This window comes from Spermophilus citellus (assembly GCF_964194105.1).
Source record: "Spermophilus citellus genome assembly, chromosome: 15".
NCBI classification, from domain to species: Eukaryota; Metazoa; Chordata; class Mammalia; order Rodentia; family Sciuridae; genus Spermophilus; species Spermophilus citellus.
The window spans coordinates 21,159,579-21,176,311 of record NC_138195.1 but is presented as its reverse complement, the minus strand read 5'-3'; the positions used below and the strand labels follow the sequence as shown (position 1 = coordinate 21,176,311).

At 36.7% G+C, this 16,733-nt stretch overlaps 1 protein-coding gene across 5 annotated transcripts in view; it reads right to left on the bottom strand.

The window, feature by feature from the left end:
• Positions 1-16,281, bottom strand: part of ZFAND4 (zinc finger AN1-type containing 4) — a 94,229-nt gene extending 77,948 nt beyond the window's left edge. For 4 of the 5 annotated variants that reach the window (XR_014018870.1, XM_081266892.1, XM_081266895.1 and 1 more), the window contains exons 1-2: positions 15,799-16,281; positions 5,336-5,636 (exon numbers count right to left, since the gene is read on the bottom strand). Coding sequence is in view for 3 of the 5 variants with exons in the window: in XM_081266892.1 (XP_081123018.1) it covers positions 5,336-5,597 (262 nt within the window). In the remaining 2 variants the exon portion in view is untranslated. Of the gene's footprint in view, positions 1-5,335; positions 5,637-15,798 lie in introns of those variants that run through there. The other variant, XM_081266896.1, reaches the window with a different exon arrangement.
• Positions 16,282-16,733: the final 452 nt, after the last annotated feature.

Here is a 16,733-nt window from a genome sequence, read left to right as displayed (position 1 = left end):
AGGAAACCCAAACACAACAGAGGAGACAAAATATAAAACTACAGGAATCTGAAGTCTCTGGTACTTTCAACTATAGCAAAAATTAAACACAATCCAAGGCCACAAAACACACATTAACAAATTCAAAGAATAGAATTGTCTCATATCACATTAGAGTGAAACCAGAAATCAGTACCCCAGAATAGCTGAAAAAAATAAAATGTCTAGAATTGAAATAATACATTTTAAAATAACACATGGGTCAAGAAAAATGTTTCAAGAGAAAATTAAAATATTTTAACTAAATGAAAATACAACTTACTAAAATTTGTGGAATGCCTAGGAAAAAAATTATAGCATTAAAAATATGTATTAGAAAGAGAAGATCTAATAGCAATAACCTAAGTTTCCTCCTAAGAAACATAGGGAAAGAAGCAATAAGCAGGAAAAAAAATTAATGAATTAATACTAAGAAAAGGTACAGAGCTGAGCATAGTGGCAAATGCCTGTAATCCCAGTGGCTTCAGGAGGCTGAGGTAGGAGGATAACGAGTTCAAAGACAACCTCAGCAAAAGCGAGGAGCTAAGCAACTCAGTGAGATCCTGCCTCTAAATAAAATATAAAGAGGGCTGGGGATGTGGCTCAGTGGTTGAGTGCCCGAGTTCAATCCTGAGTACCCACCCCTCCCCCCCAAAAAGAAAAAAAAGTATAGAATATGCACAATTAGAAGTCAAAGGCAGGCCAAATGCAGACATTAATAAAATTAAAAATACAACAGAGATGAAAACTGTCTTTGAAAAAACCAATAAAACAGAAAAACTCCTGGCAAGACTGTCAAAAAGAGAGAAGGCATAAATATAGAATGAAAAAGCAGCATAATAATAGACACGGCAGAAATTTGAAAACATAAGAGACTACTTTAAAAATTCATGTGATAAATTAGAAAATATAGGCAAATAGACAATTTTCTAGAAAAGCATATGTTTATAATTGACTGGGAGGATTAAAAATATGTATGGCCTTGGGCAACTGTTAGGTTTGTTGTTATAATGTATGATCATTTTTAGATCCTATAACATAATCATATGCAGTAAATTAGGCTGGGCTAAAGATGATCCCTGAAACAGTAGCTGAGAGACAGAAGTAAACTGTAATAAAATGAAGAAGCCATATTACTCAGTTATTTATAAGGATTTCTAAGAATTATTAGAATCAGTGCTGAGAAAATTAAAACAACAACTCTCTAAAATAAATGTTCTTTGTCTTTCCCAATATCCAGAGTTTATCAGGTTCAGACAATTTTACAGGCAAAGTTCTACAAAATAATTCAGGGTTAGTAACATGAATAGATAAGACAATTTTGAATAACATATTTAACAATATGTTGTGAAAACTTACAGTTAACCCTTAAAACTGAGAAAAAATTAAATCCTCCATTTTTCTCAGGTATTTTGTCATAATGCCAAAAAGATAATGAACTCAGTGAGGTAATGCATAAGTTATTGGCTTGATTGTGAACATTTCACAATGCATGCATATGTCAACATCATGTTGTACACTATAAATATATGCAATGTTTGTCAATTAAAAGTAGTAATAAAAAAGGACTTATAGTAAATAAGCCAGTGTAATATTGACGTAGGGAGAGACAGATAAACAGATCAGATTATCATTTTTCACTCACACACACACACACACACACACACGTGCACAAACACATATTATATACATATATATGTATGATACATGATGGGCACGATATTATTTTAATGAGAAAATATTCAATAAGTGGTAGTGTGCAGACAAACAATTATCTATGTAGGGAAAAAATTAGGTCCCTATACGACATAAGGTCAGAATAAAGTAGGTTATGCTGAAGTGGCAACTCTTCAAAAAAAAATAGTAAAAGTGGTTTAAAATATTTCTCATTCATTGTTACAAGTTCACTACATGTCAGTAAGGGAACCATGCTCACTATAGTCACTCAGAGATCCAGGTTGATGGAGCAATAATGTGTAGAAATGATTCTCTATTCATAGCTGATTGGCCAAAACTAATACTTATGGTCCCATCTACTCAAAAAGGGCCAGGAAAACCATCCTATTCTATGCACAGAAGATAAATCTCTAGCAGGGAGCAGTAATGGCAAGATTAGATGGCAAATCCATGTAATCCACTGCAACAAATAATCCTTTACATTTCTTGACACATTTTTATTTCCCAACTCCACTGCATTATTTCCACATCATCTGGAAGGGATAGACTCTCTTTTGCAGGCCGCTGTCCTAAGAAATGATAATCTCCAAAGAATTTCCCTTCTATGGAAAGTCAAAGAGCTAAGCTAAGTCTCTTTCCAAGTGTATAGTGCATACATTCTTAGGTACACATAGTACTATCTTCAGACTAACTATTTTTCCTTTGATAAAGACCACAGGCACTCTGCTAAACACTTAGCATTTATTAACTCATGTAAACTTGAGAACATCCTTTGAGATTAGTACCATTATTATTCTCATTTTAAATTGGAATAACTAAGATATAGAGAAGTTAAGTAATTCGGCTAGTAATGTGAAACCAGGCACTTCTGTTCCTTCAAGGCCCAGCTAAAATCCCCTTGCAAGAACCAACCCTACTTTGCTACAGTTTAATTATTCCTAATCCAGTGCTCTCTTGCAACCTTTTCTCCACAAATTCCTTCCATCCTCCTTCCTGTCTTTCTCGAGGCTCTAGTTCTGAATTCACCAGAGACTCCAAAAGGAAAAGATCTGTTTTCCCTGCAGGATTAATCTGACTAGTGTCACCTTTGTCCTCTCTATTTTATCTCTACAATCTGAAGAATCTTACCACATTGTCCCCAAATGACTTTCAGAGTGAAAGTATAAAGCTCACCCAAGAAAGGATTAGAATTTATTTATCACAAAGGCTACCTTCTTGAAGCTTCCTGAAGAACAAAATGACTGTCAGTACCTCTGGGCTAAAAGATGCTATGAGAAATTCTGGACAAGGGCAGGAAAGAAAGGGATAAGGAGGCTGAGAATGGGAAATGGGCATAGGAGGAGGGATTTAAGATCTACCTCTACTTCACTAGTGGCAGGTGCTATGCACTGAATTCTGCTGCCTGCCATTAATACACTGAAGCCCTGGCCCTTACTATGATGATGCTACTTGGAGATAATGCCTTTGGGAATTAATCAGGATTATACAGGGTAATGATGATGGTTACCTCCTGATGGCTTATTGTCCTTACAAGAGATTCCAAAGAACTCGTTTATTCTCTGTATGAATGTGTCTGTGTGTGTGTGTGTGTGTGTGTGTGTGTGTGATGTGCGCATTCGTACGTGCACATAACATGAAGTCGCAGTAATAATGCATGATAAGTCTGCAAGATAGGAAGAGGCTGTTATGATTTGAATATGGTCTGTCCCCTGTGAAACAAAAATTTAATTCCTATCTAAGAGATTAAGAGGGCAGAAATTCAAACTGACTGGTGTATAGAGGTGGGGCCTCTGGGATGATTAGTATTAGATAAAATCATCATGATTGAATACTAGTGGTTTTATAAGAAGAGGGAAAGAGACCAGACACAAGCTTAGATGCTCCCTGCCTCTTGCCATGTGCCTCTCAATCTTTGGCCAGACCTGTGAGCCAAAATAAGCCATCTTTTCTTTATAACTTAACCAACCTGTGGTGCTGTTATTAGCAACAGAAAACAGATTAAGATAACGGCCCTCAACAGAACCCAAGCATGCTGATACCTAGACTGATAGAAAATAAACTTCTGCTGTTTTAAGTCACCCAATCTACAGTATTTTGTTATGTCAGCCCCAGGAGACTAAGACAGTAGATATTTTACATATTACCTTAATTTTCCAATCACTGCATTTGTTTTATAATGTTTAAAATGGGATTCAATTGTCTAATAGCTATAAAGCCACTGCTTTTACCCCAGCAATATCTCCTATGGAAGACAAAATGTCTATATTATTTGTTCTGATTCTGACAATAATTAAATTCTTCTCTTAAATGAATTCCTAAACATCTCTAAACCCAAGTACACTCTTCCAACACTAAAAGACTGAAACAGGATGCCCTCTAAAGTGCTTTGCCACACTTATAATGTGTGAATAAGGTTAAAAAAAAATTAAGGATATTTGGAATACAGAAGGGTTTTTATATTCCTGCATTGAAAAAGATATCACTGTGTGTACGTGTGTGTGTGTATATATATATATATATATATATATATATATGCATATATATTTGCTTATATATATATATGCATACATACACACATACACACACACACACACACACACATGAATGAAGCCGAACAAAGTCTAAATAAACTATTCTGACTCTGGATCTCACCAAATCATTTGGTAGTACAAAATCTGCACGCGCCACTACTAGATGCACGGATATGGTTACTAGACTCAATCACTACTACGAAGAACTCCCTCAGGGCTAGAGTAGTAGCAAATACTCAGAAGTTCAGAAACCAGGATCCTTGATCCCACAAAAATGAAAATTTTCTTTCTTTCTGATCCTTCTATAACTCTGAATTTCAACTGGTCAAAGGGAGACCCTAATTGTGATCTTTGTATTATACGCAAAAAGAGATATTATACCTTATCCAATATCCCTGCTATACTAAAGGAACTTCAAACTATATGTAATTGAAAGCTTAAAGCTTTTCTCAGAAAATCTCCATATTAGAGGGTAGAAGGATTTAACAAAGCAGTATAAAATCGTGAGTAAGCTGGGCAGTGGTGCATGCCTGTAATCCCAGTAGCTCAGAAGGCTGAGGCAGGAGGATCACAAGTTCCAAGCCAGCCTCAGCAAAAGTAAGGTACTAAGCAACTTAGTGAGACCCTGTTTCTAAATAAAAATACAAAATAGGTCTGGGGATGTGGTTCAGTGACCAAATGCCCCTGAGTTCAATCCCCAGTAGCACCCCCCACCCCTGCAAAAAAGGTAAGTAATAAACAAGTCACTAAAAGGGAACACAATTATTATTTCCCATTAAAATTACATAATATGGTTATGACAAAATTTGCATGTCATTTTAACCTGCTAAAAATTATTTTCAAATATGATTTTGCACCATTAACACAATGCTAGAGATCTGCTTCAAAGGAATTTGGTGGAAAGGAACAAGATGGAAAGAAAACAGGAATGGAAAGGAGATAGGTTCATGAATTGGAAATTGAAGAAAAGTGAGGAGCACACTGGGATTCATTATCAATTCTAACATATGCTTGAAATTTTCTCCATTAAAAAAAACTTTAAAACTTTTTATACTTTTCTGATAAGCAAATTTAATCCTTATATCCTAAAAATATAGAAAGACTAGTACCTTCCAATCTTTGAATTTTTGCTTTCACAGAAATAACAGCTTCAAAGGGTGAAACTCTCAGCTCAAAACAAGTTCCAGTCAATGTTTCAATGAAGAGTTCCATGGTATCACAGAAAGAAAGTTTATAGTAATATGGTCCCACGTTATCTTCATTGAAGAATGGAGGCTCTTTTCTGTTGTCCATCACTTTGACTTTTCTAATTCCTCTGGAATAAGTCGTAGCCAACTGTATTGCAGTTCTAGCCAAATCAACTTTGAACATTGGTAATATGTACTGTTGTTCATGTTTTGAGTTTTGTACCTAAAAAGAAAGAATAATTTTTTAAACAAGTTTCATTCTTCCCTAAAAATTTTCTTAATAATTTTATGACTAATCCTGAATTTTTCACACTTGCCTCTGAAATCACTCTTCAAAATAAACTATAACATTATTAAGAATAGGCACATGTAGATATAGATAGATTTTTTTGTCTGTGTGTGTGTATATGTCTGTGCACATTTATATGTCTGTCTCACTATGGATTGAACCCTGGGGCACTGATAATATCCTTACTTCTTTTTTATTTTTTTATTTTGAGGCAGAACCTCACTAACTTGCCTAGGCTGGACTTAAACTTGTGATCCTCCTGACTTAGTCTCCAGAGTTGCTAGGATTATAGGCTTATGCCACAATGTAAGGCAGAATAGGTATGCTTTTGATACTCTAATGTACTAAAGCTTGAAACAATTCCTAACATATTGTATATGGCAAACAATCATTTTAATATTAATATTTACACTCAAAGTGTCAACATAACTTTATAAGACTTTGAAAAATATATGCATATCATTTTCCAAAAAATATGTAAATTATGTCATCAAAATCTATCAAGAATAATTTTGCAGCCATTGCATATTTGAATCAAACCAGATTTAAAAGGAACCACAAGAATCTTAATAGGTTGCTTAAAAACAGGACCCACTAAATAACCAATGAGCATTTGGATTTCCAGGGACTAGCTATTATTATAATATTAAAAGGTGGTTAGTATTGGTAAGAGATATTAGATAATCTTTTTTTAACATTTATTTTTTAGTTGTAGGTGGACACAATACTTTTATTTCACTTATTTACTTTTATGCAGTCCTGGGAATCGAACCCAGTGCCTCACGCATGCTAGGTGAGCATTCTTCCTCTGAGCCACAACCCCAGTTCCCCTAGATAATCTTTACTTAAAACATACAATGGCTAATAAGTAGAAGAGATAAAAACACAAAGCAGAAGTAATAAGAGAAATCACAAGTATGGGCCAGGCACAGTGGCACAGGCCTGTAATACAGCAATTTGGACGTTGAAGGAGGATCTGAAATTTGAGGTCAGTCTCAGCAATTTAATAAGAACCTAAGCAACTTAGGACTGAGGATGTATCTCATTGCTAAAGTGCACCTGGATTTAATAACACCCTCCAAAAAATTACAAGTGTGGAATTAGGAACATAGGAATAATCAAATTGATAAAATGATGTTAATCAATAAACTCTTGGGAAAAGGGGAGGCCCTCAAACTTAAACTGTAAGAATAATACACATCTTCCTGGATGGGTAGGGAAAACTTTTTTGTAAAATGGCTTTATTGATATATAATTTATAGATTACAAAATTTTTCAATTAAGATGTAAAATTAATTGATTTTTAGCATATTCAGAGTTGTGCAACGGTCACCACAACCACTTTTGTGTATGTGTTGGGGGGTAGGGATTAGGGATTGAAACCAGAGCCTTGCACATGTCTACCACTGAGCTACACCCCCAATTCCTCACAATAACTTTTACAGCATTTTCATCACCCTGAAAAGGAACCTCATAACCTATAGCCATATCTCCTAAATTTCCCCATTTTGCCTCTCAACCACTAATCTACTTTTTTCTCCCCATAATTAGCCCATTCTGGATAGTTTACATAAGAAGAATTATACAATATAAAGTCTTTTGTGACATGTTTACTTGGCATGTTTTCAAAGTCCATTTATGTTCTAGGGTACATAATACTCCCTTATGTGGATACACATCATATTCCAGTCATTAGTTGATGGACATTTGGGTTGTTTCCAATCTTTGCCTATTATTAATCACAAGTTTTTGTGTAGACATATATTTTCCTTTCTCGTGTGTGTGTGTGTGTGTGTGTGTGTATCTAGGAGTAAGTTTGCTGAGTTTTGTAGTAACTCTATGTTTTGCAATTTATAGAACTGTTTTCCAAAGTGGTCTGAACCATTTTACAGTCCCACCAACAATGAATGAGGGTGCCAAATTCTCCACATTCTTGTCAATACTTCTGGTCTTTTTGATTAAAGCAATCCTGTGGATGTGCAGTAGTATGTTGTGGTTGTGATGTGCATTTCTCTAATGACTAATAATTTTGAACATTTTTATGTGATTATTGTCCATTGGTATATCTTTTACAGAGAAATGTCTATTTGGATCCTTTGCCCATTCTTTAATTTTTTTTATCATTGAGATGTAAGTTTAAATAACCTATATATAAGCCCCTTACCCTATATAAGATTAGCAAATATTTTCTCTCATTTTGTGAGTTGTCTTTTACTTTCTTGATGTTATCATCACAAATTCAGAAGTTGTCGATTTTGATCAAGTCCAATTTGGCTATTTTTTCTTTTGTTGTCATATTTTTAAAACTTTAGCCTTGCCCAAGGTAACAGATTCACTCATATATCCTTTCCTAAAAAATGTATAGCTTTACCTTTTAATTTACAGTTAGTGGTCACTCTGAATTTATTTTTGTATATGGTGTGAGGCATGAGTCCAACTTTATCCTTTTGCATGTGTTTAACCAGTTGTTTCAATATCATTAATTGGAATGGCTGTCCTATCCCCATTGTCATTAATCCCTTGTAGAAAATCAACTGAGGAATGTGTTTAATTTCAGACTTTTAATTCTATTTCATTGGTCAATACATCTATACTTTTTTCAGTAATACAGTATAGCTTTAAGCTCTGAAATCAGGAAATGTGAGTCCTCCAACCTGTTCTTCTCTTTGCAGACTACTATTCTAAAATCCCTGAATTTCCATATGAATTTTAGGATGAATACACCTATTTTACAAAAACGTAAGGTGAGATTTTGATAGGAATAACACTGAGTCTGTATATCAATATTCTTGGAGAGTACTGCCATATTAACAACACTGTCTTCCAATCCAGGAACATGCAATGTCTTTCATTTTGTTTTCTTTAATTTGTTTTAAGTATTTTGTTTTTTAGAGTATAACCTGTATATTCTTTTTAGTTTAAGTATTATTATTATACTATTATAAATGGAATTATTTTTAGGATGTTCATTGCTAATGTACAGTAATAAAATTCTTTTTAATATGCTAATCTTATACACTGTAACTGTGCTAATTGTTTTAGTTCTAATATTTTTGTAGTGGATTTGTTCATGTTTTCTATATATAAGCTGTACACACAAGATCATGTTATATGTAAATATAGTGTTACTTCTTCTTTTCCAATCTAGATGCCCTTTATTTCCTTTTCTTAGTTATAGTAAGTCCTTTGAACCTACAGTGTAAGGTTGACTAGAAATGGTTTGACTAGACATCTTTGTATTCCTGAGTGTAGAAAGAAAGCATTAAGTTTTGCCACCAGATATGATGTTTGTTGTGAGGTTTTCATAGATAATCTTTCTCAGGTTAAAGAGTTTCCCTTCTATTCCTGCTTGTTTAGTATTTGGGGGTTTTGTTTCAAATCATGAAGGGGTCAAACTTTTTTTCCCTATATCCTTTTAAATAATCATGGTTTTAATAATGAGTTATTACTTTATACTAATAATCTGATATATTTCATTGACTTTTGTAGGTTGAATCAACCTTGAATTCCCAGACTTAATTGTATTTGTACACATAATCCTTCATACATGTTGCTGGATTTGGTTTGGTAGAATTTACTATGGATTTCTGTGTCTATAATCATGAGATAATAATTTGTAGTTTTGTCTTTTTCTGATTTTATAATCAAGGTAATATTTGCTTCATAGAATCAGTTGGGAAACGTTCCCAAGTAAACTTCTGGATGTATTTCAGAATGGGTAAAACTACAGAGTAGAAGGATATCAGTAAGCAAGCCAAGGTAAACATTATATAGAACTGTAAAAATAAAAAAAAATGAGTCATACATACATTAATTTTTTCTACCAAGGGATATTATCTATCACTGAAGTCATTATAATTTTAATAGAAATATATTTAAAATTATCTAAAGATTGTGGTTTGTATAATAATAATCTTCACTCAAAAAGCATGATAAGCTGGGGGCTGGGGTTGTGGCTCAGCGGTAGAGCACTCACCTACAGTTTGGGAGGCCCTGGGTTCAATCCTCAGCACCATATAAAAATAAATAAATAAAATAAAGGTATTGTGTCCAACTACAACTAAAAAATAAATATTAAAAAAATTAAGAAAAAAACCATGACAAGCATCTGAATTCTGGACACTACAAAGATACCTGAAATCCAATATATCCCAAACTATCTATCTTCCACATCCTCTTCCGCACTTGTTGTTTGTGTTCATCATGGCTGCCATTCTTACTGGATTGATATGGTATCTTATGCATTTCTCTGATTGCTAGAGATGATGAGCATTTTTTTTATATTTGTTAATTGATTATACATCCTCTTCTGAGAAGTGCCTGTTCAGGTCCTTGGCCCATTTGTTGATTGGGTTATTTTGTCTTTTTTGGCATATAGCTTTTTGAGTTCTTTGTATACCCTAGAGATTAGAGCTCTATCTGATGTGTGAAGGGTAAAAATTTGTTTCCAGAATGTAGGCTTCCTATTCACCTCACATATTATTTCTCTTGCTGAGAAAAAACTTTTTAGTTTGAATTCATCCCATTTGTTGATTCTGGTTTTAATTCTTGTGCTATAGGTGTCTTATTAAGGAAACTGGGGCCTAACCCCACATGATGGAGATTAGGGCCTACTTTTTCTTCTATTAGACGCAGAGTCTCCGGTTTAATTCCTAGATCCTTGATCCATTTTGAGTTAACTTTTGTGCATGGTGAGAGATAGGGATTCAATTTCATTTTGTTGCCTATGGATTTTTTATTTTCCCAGCACCATTTGTTGAAGATGCTATCCTTTCTCCAGTGCATGCTTTGAGCACCTTTGTCTAATATAAGGTAGTTGTAGTTTTGTGGGTTAAGTCTCTGTGTCCTCTATCCTGTACCATTGGTCCACCAGCCTGTTTTGGTGCCACTACCAAATTTTGTTGTTATTGCTCCGTAGTATAGTTTAAGGTCTGGTATAGCGATACCACCTGTTTCACTCTTCCTGCTTAGAATTGCTTTAGCTTTTCTGGGTCTCTTATTTTTCCAGATGAATTTCATAATTGCTTTTTCTATTTCTGTGGGGAATGCCATTGGGATTTTGATCGGAATTGCATTGAATCTGTATAGTGCTCTTGGTAATATGACTTCTTAATATTTCTGTATACTGTTACCCTCTTCATTCACATTGATTAGGACTTAATTTCAAGAGTTTATTAGCTCTCAACTGAGCCTTTTTCAAAGCCTAGCTATTACCCTTGATTCCTGTGTTTCATTCTTCAAATACATCAATTACCGTTTTAAAAAAACTTTTGGAAATAAAGTTTATGAAAATCGGATTAGGGTGTCATTTTATCACACTATTCAGTGATTACTATATACTCTCTATTATCTGTATTTAAGCAGGGGAAGAGGTCAAAGTTCTAAAATGTTTATTCTTGACTTTAGAATGCACTGAAGAAAAATCTCACCAATGAGGGAAATGAACCTAAGTTAAAGACACAAATTTTTCTCCTTTTAAATACTTTATTTTTGGGGGGAAGATTTAGGTTCACAGTAAAATTGAGCAAAAAGTACATAAGAGCTCAACCACCCTCCTCCTCTCTTAGCTACATCCTGTGCCAGCACAGTACATTTATTATAACTGATGAACCTACATATCATTATCACCCAAAATCCATGTTTACATTAGGGTTCACTGTTGATGATTTATAAACTGTAGGTTTGGACAAATGTATATAGACATATATTCCCAATGACAGTAGTTACACTGCCCCCCAAAATCCTATGTTCTATCTATTGATCCCTCCCCTTTCCCCCAACTCCTAATCTCTTAAATGTATTCACTGCTTATCTTTTCCAGAATATCATATAGTTGAAATCATTCAATATTCAGCCTTTTCAGATTGACTTCTTTCACTTAGTAAAATGCATTTAAGGTTCTTCCACAACATTTCATGACTTGATGGCTTATTTATTTTTAATATTAAATGATATTCTATTGTCTGGATTTATTTATCCATTCACTGGCTGATAGGTATCTTAGATATTTCCAAATTTTGGCAATTATAAACAAAAGCTACTATAGGCATTGTATTCATGTTTTCATAAGGATGTAAGTTTTCAACTCATTTGGGCAAATCCCAAGAAGTTCAACTGCTGGATTGTATGATAAGAGTATGTTTAGTTTTTTTTTAAGAAGACACTAAATAGTATTCCAAAGTGTCTATACCATTTTGGCATTCCGAACAGAAATGAATGGGAATTCCTGCTGCTTCACATCCTCACCAGCATTTTGTATTACACTGTCAGTATTCTGGATTTTGGTCATCCTAAGCAGTCATGTAGGGGTGTCTTGTTTTGTTTCCCTAATAAAATATGGTGAGGAGTACAGTTATCTTTTGAAACCATGGAACTAATCTTGTTAGTTCTTAGCTCAAGGTTTCACGATAGCATCCACTCTATAGAATAACATTCAGGGGCTGGGGATGTGGCTCAAGCGGTAGCGCGCTCGCCTGGTATGCGTGCGGCCGGGGTTCGATCCTCAGCACCACATACCAACAAAGATGTTGTGTCCGCCGAGAACTAAAAAATAAATATTAAAAATTCTCTCTCTCTCTCTCTCTCTCTCCTCACTCTCTCTTTAAAAAAAAAAAAAAGAATAACATTCAGGCTGGAGGTGGCATGCAAAGGTATCCCCCACTACTCAGAAGACTGAGGCAGGAGGATCTTAAGTTCAAGGCCAATCTTGCCACTGTTACCAGACCCTGTCTCAAAATAAAAAAATAAATAAAAATGGCTGGAGATGTAGCTCCATGGTAAAGTGCTCCTCAATTTAATCCCTAGTACCCAGGGAGGGTTAGATAGGCATCTGAAAACATTCAGACTTTCTAGAAAGGCTCTTAAGATCTCACCTTCTAACCCTTTTTTATTTATCTGCATATTTCACCCAAAACCCTTTGATAATTTATCCTCTAATCATTTCTACCTCCAGCTTTGGAACATACCAGCTTCTATCTTTGCTCCTGTTCTGCTCTGTTCACTGTCTACATACACACAACTACCTGATAAGGACCTAATCAGTTCCAGGGGCTGTGGATATATCTCAAGGACCATACAAGGAGGCACTGGGTTTAATTCACAATGCCACCCAAAATAAATGAATAAACTTAGCTCTAACATAACCTATCCCACAAAACCTTTTTTTAATTTTTTTTAGTTGTTGATGGACCTTTATTTATTTATTAATTTATATGTGGTGTTGAGAATCTAACCCAGTACCTCACCCATGCTAGGCAAGCACTCTACCACTAAGCCACAACCCTCAGCCCCCACAAAATCTTTTATATCTAGTCTTGTTTTCCTTTTATTTAGTTAGTTATTTATTTGAACTGGGGATTGAACTCTTGAGGTGCCACATCCCCAACCCTTTTCTTTGTTTTTTTTTTTGACATAGGGTCTCACTAAACTGCTCAGAGCCTTCATTTTTGCTGAGGCTGTCCTCAAACTATCCATCCTCCTGCCTCAGGCTCCTGAGTCACTGGGATTACAGGCAAGTGCCACCATGCCCAGTTCTATTCTCCTTTGCCCCACTACCTATATCATGTATTACACATAACAATTTTATTGTTTACATGGCTTTCTTGACCTTCTAAACTATAAGCTATTTAAGGGAGGAAAGACATTTGATTTACTTTTCCATCATCTAGCAGTGTTTTTCACATATTGGTACTCACTGAAAGTTTGTTGAATTAAAGAATAAGAAAAAACTTCCTCAATTGACGCTTAAAAAAAAAACTGTGATATACATAAGGCATTATTTTGTCCTAAAGAGAGGCAGATTGATTATGCTCCAAAAGTTTGTTTGAAGGGACAATGGTTTCCCATGGAAATGATGACCAAATCCAACAAAATATACCCAACTCATGACAGACATGCACATATATGTACTTTGTTATAGTGTGAGCTTTCATAATACTAAAAGGAAATTAATTTAGTTTACTAAGGAACCTGCATTGCATTGTGCAAATTGCTAATGCTTCTAAAGAAATGGCATCACAGGAAGAAAAGGTGTTGCTGCCATATATATATATATATATATATATATATATATATATATATATATACACACACACACATATATATATACATATAAATATACACATATGTATATAAATACACACACACACACACACACACTAGTTAACAACAACAAAAAAAACATAAATAGAAGAAGACCAGTAGAGTAGAGGAAGGAAACAGGAGAGGGAGAAAGGGAGAGTAAGAGAAAAGTACTAGGGACTAGGACTGAAGTGAAGGAAATTATATTCCATGTGTATATGACTATGTCAAAACAAACTCCAATATTACGTATAACTATGATGCATCAATTAAAAAAAGGAAAAAGGTAGTGAAAATGTCTACAGGAAAAATAACTTTATATGGCGCTCTAGAACCTTAATCCATTTTCTTTCCCTTAAAATGAGATTTTGGCTCTTAAAAACATACTTATCAGCAGGGTGTGGTGGCACACAACTGTAATCCGTTGGCTTGGGAGGCTGAGGCAGGAGAATCACAATTTCAAAGCCAGCCTCAGCAACCCAGTGAGGCCCTAAGCAACCTAGCAAAATCCTATCTCAAAATAAAATACAAAAAAGGCTGGGGATGTGGCTCAGTGATTAAGTGCCCCTGGGTTCAATCCCGAGTACCAAAACAAACAAAAACATACTTAAGGGTGTACTACAGAATGATCAGTGTATGTTAACTCAAGGTCAACAACACTTGGCCTACAAAGTAGCAGCTCTGGCAACATAAGTCAGGTATGCTGAAAGGAACATTACAGAAAGACAGGGATGGGTGAGCAGTGCCTATACAGGGAATTTAGATACACAGGATATATAAGGAGCATTTCTTTCAGCACAGTGCTTTTGCACAGCAGTACCCTGAAAATAATAATCTGGAAGTCCTTCATCCAGAAGGAGAATGCATAGTAACTATAGATAAGAAGAAAAATAGCAATAAAGTACAACACTGATTATGCTGGAACTTTCATGGTAAGTTTAGACCCAGTCAATGGAATTGTTTGTAATATACAAAAAGAACTAAGGATAGTAACCTCAACTGAAAATGCTTCCTCTAGAAAATAGTCATACTAAAGTTTAATTAGAAGAAACAGTGAAAATTGGATAGAGAGAAATGATGGGAGAGGAGGGGAGGAGTAGGAGGACAGGAAGAGCAGCAAAAGAGAATAGACATTATGATTGATGTATGTATATAGGTGACTCTATGACCAGTGTGATTCTGCAGTTTGTACAATTAGAAAAATGAGAAATTATATCCCAATGATACAAATGTATGAATTGCCAAGATCATTGTAATGTCATGTGTAGATAATAAAAAAATTTAAAAACTTAAAAAAATAAAGAAAATAAACAAAAAGAAAAAGAAACACAGTGAAAACATGTAACCTGGTTAAACCAGATTGGACTAGAAGAGCAAATGAAAAGATTAGTGGGCCAAAGACCTAGCCAGTACTAAAATCTGAGTCCACAGAGGACTTCTCCATACAGTCATGTGTGGCTAAGCATATTGGGGGCCACATTATGTTGGAAAAGGAGGGGTGCAATGAAGACTGAAAGGTGGTAAATGATGCAAGAACAGCTTTAAAAATAGAAAAGAAAGGAGGCAGGTAGAGAAAGAGGTGTTTCCAGAATTTTTACAAATAGTTAGAAAAACATACCTAGCTATTAAGAGCAATGACATCGACGCCATTTCTAAATAAAGTCTCCAAAACATGTCATCTTTTCTGAAAAAGTTCTGAAAACAACATCCAAACATGAAAGGGAAGTTAAAGATACACAGGCAATAATGGCACTGGCTTATCACCTAAAAGCAGTTACTTTTTAAACTTTCCTCCCAACTTAAAGGTATCCATGATGTGATGTGGACATTAATTACAGACCCAGATCTATATTTATTGAATGAAAAAACATCCGTAACGTTTTAAATGCAAGCTACAAAATTACATCAACCCTACTTAAATTCCAGCCTGGAGTCGACTGGCCAATGGGCCTGGGAAGTAACTGTTTGCGCCTATGCAAGCTTTCAATAAACATACGCGTTACACGCTCACAATCACCTGCGCAGCCCTTGCTCCTCGGTGCTACCCAGATGCCCCGGCCTCAATCTGGAGGGCGGTGGCCGCGCTCCCCGTGGAAACAGCGACTCGGAGAACAGCACCCGCTTGGGGCAGGTCAGCTGGGAGGCCCGCTTCAGCCAGCGGAGGGACCCACCCGCGAGACTGTGTCCTGCGCAAAGGCGGCCCCCCGCGCCGGTCCCGGGGAAGCGGCGGCGGCTGGAGTCGGGCAGCAGAGCTAGGGCTGCGGAAGGGGCGCGGCCCGGCTGCCTGGCGCGCTGCTCCAGCCCCGCGAAGGGCGGCTGCGGCGCGCCCCAGCTCAGCGGCCCGCGGCCCAGGGCGCCCTCCCCATCCAGCACGCTCACTCGCTCGCCCTCACCGGCTGTCTGGTCCGTTCGCTCGCTCGCTCGCACGCAGGCCGACGAAGACTTTAGGCTCTGCTAGCGTAGCCGCAGCAGTCGCAGACCTGCAACGCTCCGCGACCACCGCGGCCCCGCCCTTTGTGACACCGTCTGCCAATCGCTCGCCGGCGCTCACGCCGCCCTCCAATCAGCGGGGAAGGGGGTGGGGCCTTGCCGCCCGACTCGGCGGTTGCTCGGACGCTTGGGGTTTGGCGTTCGCCAACGATTGTCGGTTAGGAGAGACCCGGATGTTGAGCTTTATTACTAACAACAGTAAACACCTGACTAGGGCTTAAGCCAGCAACTGGCCACTAGCCACACCGTCCGCAGCGAGAGGCGGGCTTGCAGCCTGCATGGAGCGGGGCCTTGGAGCGCCTTCCCTGGGACCCCCCGATGGCCCTCTGGCGATAGGTGGGTCCCGGACATGCACTGTCCAGTGGGTGGCTTTTCCAGAGCCTGGGACACTCCTAGTGCATCCTGGACGTTAAACAAATCTTCCTTTCACCTCACCGCTCCCTAACATTTCTGGCCTCAATT